Raw genomic sequence first — 7,500 nt, 5'->3', positions numbered from 1 at the left:
ACGAATGCCGTTGAAGTAAGTTGAAGTGATGGGCCTAATGAACTATTTTGAGATCATTTGGAATACTAAATGTCCACTGAGGAACTGTAGAATGAATTTGAGTGATGAAGCTAAACTGAACCTCTGAAATTAGTAGCCCACGACTGCCCCCATTTGGGAATAGTTGGAGTGATGAAGCTCCTTTGAAGAACTCTAGAATGAGTTGGAGTGATGAAGCTCCATTGAACCTTTTGGGATACGTTGGAGTGATGAAACTCAACTGAGGAACTCTGGAATGATTTGGATTGGTAGAGCTCAATTGAGGAACTCTGGAATGAGTTGGAGTGATGAAGCTCCATTGAACCTTTTGGGATACGTTGGAGTGATGAAGCTCAACTGAGGAACTCTGGAATGAGTGGGAGTGATGGACCTCAACTGAGAAACTCTGGAATGAGTTGCAGTGATCAAACTCCATTGAACTCCTTTATGGGGAGCTGCAGTGCTGAACACGGAACACCTTAGGGATGAGTTAGAGTGACAGAGCTCAAATTAACCTCTTTGAAATTAATTGGAGTGATGAACCTCCACTGAAGACATGTTGGATGTATTTGAGTGTCTTTTGTGATCCAGAACTGACCATCCAACATCAATACCTGACCTCACTAAAGCTCATGTGGCATAATGCCACCAAATCCTTACAGCATTGTTCTAACATCTAGTGTAAAACCTTTCCAGAAGAATAGAGGCTGTTACTGCAGCAAAAGGGAAACAATCACGTATCTGGACACTTGTGGGCATACATGGAATTGAGTGAGGAAGATAGAGAGCTAACACAATGTTCTACCTGTCCATTCCAGAAGTCTTCTCCATTCCTGGTGGCTGGTCCATAGCGGTCATCATATTCCTCATATTCTTCATACTCTTCATACTCTTTCACCAGGTACTCCGTCTCATTATCCAGCTCTTCATACTCCACCAACTGAGGCAGGACACAACACCAAAACACATTTCCTTCCAAATATGAGTCATCAAGAACATTGGAAACCCAAAATGAATGAATTCAGTTCCATTTTAGTTCAGAAAATTAAAGCAGTGGTTCAGGAAATCTAATGTACACAGTTTTCCAGACCCAGACAACCATCCAGGACATGCTGTGGTTGGTTAGTGTAGTGGGTAACACCTCTGCCTTCTACAGTGTAGACTGGGGTTCAATCCCCCACCAGGGGATATATGATGAATAGGGGATGTAGGCAAATACCCTTCATTTTACCAATAAGGGTACTTGGGCAAGACTCCTAACACCACCTTGGCCTACTTGTGTAAAATGATCAAATTGTAAATTGCTCTGGATAAGAGCGTCAGTCAAATGGCATAAATGTAAATATAATGCTTGCTGTCCAGATGTTGCTTCTTTTGTTAAGAAATGCTGCAAGAATCTATAGTCACCCAAATCATTTCTGTAAATATGTCTCAAACTCCTTCCAGATCTGGAGATAGTCTTGTAAATGTGGTTTAGGATGCAGTATGACTTTCTGTGAGCTATAAATTCTACAAAATTTCAGAGCTTCTAGTGTTTCTTTGCAATGTTAGCATCATAGCTGAAGCACTTAGCTAAAGAAGCAAAATCTGGGTCAGGGTTCGGCAACAGGCACCTCTTTTCGTGCCCTGTTGTGGCTCCACAGCAGAATCAGGTCTGTAGGTAATAATAAAATTATCCTCTTTTAGGAAGGGTTAGAATTTACTATTTTTAACCATTTTTAGTTTTACATATAATAATTACTTATTTACATTTTGAAAACTTCTCACCAAAACATATTTTTAGATGTTTGTTTCAATATTTCAAGCTATATATTGTACTGTAATTTTCTATTTACATTCATTTTCTGTGAAATTATCTGCCTTGAAACTGAAATGTGATAAATTCTGAACATCAATACGCACCTCGTACTCTGTGACATTGGAGCCAGCGGTAACCGTGGATACAGAGAGGTCACTGTAAAGGTCGCTGTACAGGTTGTCATCGTAGTCCTGGACAGTCGACTTCCTGGGTACTTTCTCCACCTGCACACAGACACACACGTCATCAGGTCAACACAACACACGGCAACAGGAAACAGATTCACCATGTCAGCTCCACTGACCGTATAGCTGCACTCTGTAGCTCTACAGTTACAGACTGTAGTCCATCTGTTTCTCTGATACTCTGTTACCCTGTTCTTCAGTGGTCAGGACCCCCATGGACCCTCACAGAGCAGGTACTATTTTGGTGGTGGATCATTCTCAGCACTGCAGTAACACTGACGTGGTGGTGGTGTGTTAGTGTGTGTTGCGCTGGTCTGAGTGGATCAGACACAGCAGTGCTGCTGGAGTTTTTAACACATCTGTGCTGCTGCTGGACTGAAAATAGTCCACCTGAAATTAAGCTGAAGTTAGCAGCTTATTTTCATTCATTATTCCATCTAAAACCTAAGACTGAGTAGTTATGTCGACTATTTGACGTGGAACAGCAAGTTGACTAAAAGGCTAACAGCCTGTGTGAATCTGTGTGAATTTGACCACAACGTCGTCCAGTCTGGTGCTTAAAAGAGTTTACTACATTTCCTGCAAGCCTTCAATTCATTATCAGGCACCAGTCTTTGAATCTGAAGCTCCAGTTGTGGTTAAAAGACTTAAATGAGGATGTTTGAAAGCATATCTGTCCCTTAAAGTATGTTGTTTTCTTCTCATCCAAAGCCAAAAACAAATGTAAAACAATGTGGTCGTTGTCGATTTTCTGCTAAAGTGATACTTACGGGGCTCTTTTTCTGGAAGAGCTGCCATGAGCTTTGTCAAAACGTCAAAGTAAACATGCTACAGTACAGGTGAGATATAAATGGACCACAAATGTGTTTCACATCCGCCTTGACACTATGCAGTGTGTACGATTTAGCACCATCTAGTGCTGAGGTTGCAGATTGCAGACAGCTGAATCTCCCTCCCTCACTCCTCCCTTTCCAAGCAGGTAGTAGAACCTGGCAGCAACCACTGATTCTGCTTCTTTCTGATTCTGTCTTCCAACCGGAGCTACAGCACCACCAAATTAAGGCTGCCGTTTCGGTGTAAACGTCAAAAGGTGCCCTCTAGAGAAGGTGTTGGTTTGTCCGTTCTGGGATACTGTAGAAACATGGCGGTGGCAGCCTCTACTGGTAGAGGAGCTGCTCTACCTATGTAGATATGAATGTCTTATTCTAAGAGAATGAAACGCAGTGACTCAGAGATACAGCTGATGATGCACCAACGGGAACAGGGCTTAGTTACTATGTTATGTTTCTGATATTAGAGCCTGTTTAGTGTCACACACTGCCCCTTTAAGATGAGAACAAATATCAGTGGAGAACAGAGTGAGAAACATGCAGCGCTGTAAAACCCACACAAACTGACATCACCACACACACACACACACACACACACACACACACACGCACACACACAACCATACACAGAATCACCCACACACTGACATCACCACACACACACACACACAGAAACTTCTCTGCAACAGACAACAGACTGCCTTCCTGGATCATGAAGGTTTAAAATTCTAGAGTGGTGCCATGACCCGGATTGGACATCTAATCTCTATGCTGTAGGTGAGTGCCCATTTTGAAGCAAACCCTGGTTCCCAGTAAGGTTGTCCTCCTTTCGTTAACAGAATCATCTAATTTGGATAAATACTATCAAAAGGAAGTGCCTGTTCATTCAGATAAAAAATGGTCCCTAGATGAGCAGCTACATATATCATTCTGGCAAACTCGCAGAGCATGTCTTAATGTATGCTGCCTCCAAGGCAAAATAGGCCTGTGGAAATATAAATGTAAGGACAGGTTGATGCTTTAAAATAATTCTGATGCAGTGTATGGGACTAACTCCCTGGATGGCTCAGGGTTGAGTTTCAGTTACAACTGAAGCTGTGTTTAAAAAGCCCAAAGTAGCACTGACCTCTGACCTGTACTGGGGTCTGTGCAAGTTTTATGGTTGTCCTGTTTTGTCAGAGTATGATTCTGATCAGAGTATGATTCAGATGATCATGATTGTGAAATTCTGGTGTCTAGTGAGGCGCAAAGTATGCATGCTGAAACACCTTTGCCAAATGCTGATGTTGTGTTATTCACAGGTGGCTCTACCCGCGTCCTTGATGAGGGACGACGCACAAGGTGGGCTGAGTACAACACAGTATGAAGAAATAGCTACTGGCAGATTGCTGGATCATTATTCTGCACAACAGGCAGAACTGGCAGCACTAACTCGTGCCCGCCTGCTTGCTAAATATTTAAAAGCAAATGTATTTGTCAATTCAAAGCATGTTCACAGCATATGACACAATTTTGGCTACTTTTGGAACAGAGACAGTTTCTGACAGCAAATGGAACCCCAGTGAAACTTGCCCAGCAGGTGGCAGACCTAATGGAAGCACTCACACTTCCAAAACAGATCACTATTATTCAAATAAAAGCCCATTCTTCTGCTATGTCTTTTAAACACCAAGGCAACTGTTTAGCTGATAATGCGGCTAAAAGGGCTTGTCTTTTACCATCGAATGTGTCCTGTCACTTCCAGGAACTACTGACTGTGACAGACATACATGTCATGTCTGATAGTCTGTTGCTGCAGCTCAGAACCAAGTGTTGGATGCATGGAAAGAACCCACTAAGGGGGGGTCACCCTATCGTTTCAGGTATGTGGGTAATGGTTAAGGTGCATAACACGCAGCCATTAGGGCCAAAGTGGGAAGGTCCATATCAAGTTCTCCTTACTACACCCTCTGCCCTCAAATGTCAAGGAAAACCTAAATGGATACATGTGAGCCATACCAAGGTGATACCACCGCCTGACGGTGATGGCTATTTAAGGGATACATGGGTGATTCTGATTGGGAGATGCTCTAAGGAGAAACTATGATATGTAGATCATGGGGGTCAACCTCAGAGTGAATATTCCCTAATCCCCATTGTGACTAGCTCTCCCTTACTCCCTCCAGAGGCCAGGATCCAGGTTAGGTAGGGAAAGAAGGTATCCATCACAAGGGCTAAGCCAAACTTTTACACATGGACATACGACGTGGTTTATGTAAGAAGAACACGATACCGCTGCTGTGTCTATGTGTTTTTTTTCCATGATATACCCAGGGCTGATCTGAGACTGTGACAAAGGAACAGAACATCAGACGGGTTCCTGAATGATGGCTGATGAACTGACACCTATCTAGGTCCCTGACGCTGCCCTCCACGCTGTTTGGACACATCAGCATGGTCTCTCTATGTACAGGAAATGAAGACGGCTACCGCGACGACAAGCTGCATAATAAAAGACTTTTATAACAAAGAAAGGGATGAAAGCAGAATGAAAGCTGTAGTTTACATAAACATTCTCACAAAAGCTTTTGCAGGAATCATGGAGGATGTTTGTGACCACAACATGGTTTGTGCTCAAGCCATCTTCTGGGCACAAAATAATACTTTAGGAGGTGATGGTTGTTTTGTTTGCCATGCCTTACATCACTGCTATTATGTGATTCCAATGTCTAATTTTTCTGCACAAGCTTTATGTACAGACCATCTGAACCCATGAGAACAACATCACAAATGATGATAGATGGTATAAGTGAAGATTACAGGCCATTATCTATTATCAGATGTCTTGGGTCTAACAGAGCTGCCTGTTACAATCCAAACGCTGATAGCTCCCGGATTGTTGCCTGGCAGTATACTGTTAGAGTCGGAAGTACTGATTACAACTGTATGGTTAATCCAAATTTAGCTGTAGCACATGTTTATCGGGATAAAACTAGCTAATGAGACCAGTGAAGCTCTCCGCTTAGTAAATGATGAACTCTGTGCTTTACGGAAGGTAGTGCTGGAAAATAGGAAAGTTGTAGCAGCTCTTGATAAGGCCTTTAACTGGGTTGGCAACATTTGTGGAGGTGTGTTTTCTGGGATCTTACAGGTACTGTTTCATTTTATATTACCCTTTGTAGCACCAGTAATAGTTACTATTGTGATCCACATTTGCCTCAAATTACTTTGGTGCTTAATGACTAAACTTCATCAGTGTAAATGTTCCTTACAAACATGGAACCACTTCATTTCCCCAAATTTGCCTGTATGTGGACTGAAGGGAAAGAGACCCGTCTTCAGGACATGAAGAAAGAGGGAAATACTGGCCACATTTCTCTAGAAGTGAAAAGAATAGATTGATTAAGCTTGAAAGCACATACCTTTTATAGTATGTTCTAAGGGGGTATGAAGGAGTGTATTGTTTTGAATTGTGCTATGTCTGTGTGCATGCGCTGACAGTGTATTTTAGGCATATTTATGTTTGCGGTTCCTCCTATACGGTCATGTTTGTCACACCTGTTACTCGTCCTGTATGAGCTGGGCCTAATCTTCAGTCCAGCTATATAACTGTCTTTGCCCAATGTCTTACGGGCTAGCTGGGTGTCTGTGGACGCCCGACCGAATAAACTTCATTGCAAACAGACAAGAGACTGGCTTCCTGGATCATCAGGGTTTAAAATTCTACACACACAGAGCAGAGATTGTTTTTGGCAGCTCTCTTTAGACGGTGTATCAGAGCCAGGTACACAGATAGAGAGAGAGAAAGAGAGAGAGAGAGAAAGAGAGTGAGAGAGAGAAAGACCATGAGAATGACAGAAAGAAAGAGAGAGAGACCTTGAGAACAACAGAAAGAGAGAGAGACCTTGAGAACAACAGAGAGAGAGAAAGGGAGAGAGACCGTGAGAACGAGAGCGAGACAGAGAGATAGACCGTGAGAAAGAGAGAGAGACCATGAGAATGACAGAGAGAGAGAGAAACTGTGAAAATGACAGAGAGAGAGAGAATATGAGAATGACAGAGAGACCATGAGAACGTTGGAGAGTGAGAGAGAGAGTCCGTGAGAACCAAAAAGAGAGAGAGAGACCATGAGAATGACAGAGAGACCATGAGAACGACAGAGAGAGAGAGAGACCATGAGAACGACGCAGAGAGAGAGTGAGAGAGAGAGAGATAGTCTGTGAGAACCACAGAGAGAGAGAGAGAGACACCGTGAGATGGACAGAGAGAGAGAGAGATTAGGAGAATGACAGAGAGAGAGACTGTGAAAATGATAGAGAGAGAGAGACCATGAGAATGACAGAGAGAGAGACCATGAGAACAACAGAGAGAGAGAGAGACAGTGAGAAAGACAGAGAGAGAGAGAGAGACCATGAGAACAACAAAGAGAGAGAGAGACTGTGAGAACGACAGAGAGAGAGTGACTGTGAGAACGACAGAGAGAGAGAGACCGTGGGAACGACAGGGCGAGAGACTGTGAAAATGACAGAGAGAGAGAGAGACCGTGAGAACAACAGAGAGAAAGAGAGAGAGAGACCATGAGAATGACAGACAGAGAGAGAGAGACCATGAGAATGACAGAGAGAGAGAGACTGTGAGAACAACAGAGAGAGAGAGAGACAGTGAGAAAGACAGAGAGAGAGACCATGAG

At 43.1% G+C, this 7,500-nt stretch overlaps 1 protein-coding gene across 1 annotated transcript in view; it reads right to left on the bottom strand.

Moving 5' to 3' along the window:
* Positions 1–7,500, bottom strand: part of col5a3b (collagen, type V, alpha 3b) — a 116,840-nt gene that overhangs the window by 70,039 nt on the left and 39,301 nt on the right. The window contains exons 6-7 of the mRNA XM_037543190.1: positions 1,921–2,040; positions 824–958 (exon numbers count right to left, since the gene is read on the bottom strand). Of these exons, the coding sequence (XP_037399087.1) occupies positions 824–958; positions 1,921–2,040 (255 nt within the window). The remainder of the gene's footprint in view (positions 1–823; positions 959–1,920; positions 2,041–7,500) is intronic.

The sequence above is a fragment of the Pygocentrus nattereri genome, chromosome 12 (assembly GCF_015220715.1).
Source record: "Pygocentrus nattereri isolate fPygNat1 chromosome 12, fPygNat1.pri, whole genome shotgun sequence".
Taxonomy (NCBI): Eukaryota; Metazoa; Chordata; class Actinopteri; order Characiformes; family Serrasalmidae; genus Pygocentrus; species Pygocentrus nattereri.
This window is presented reverse-complemented; position numbering and strand designations above follow the sequence as displayed.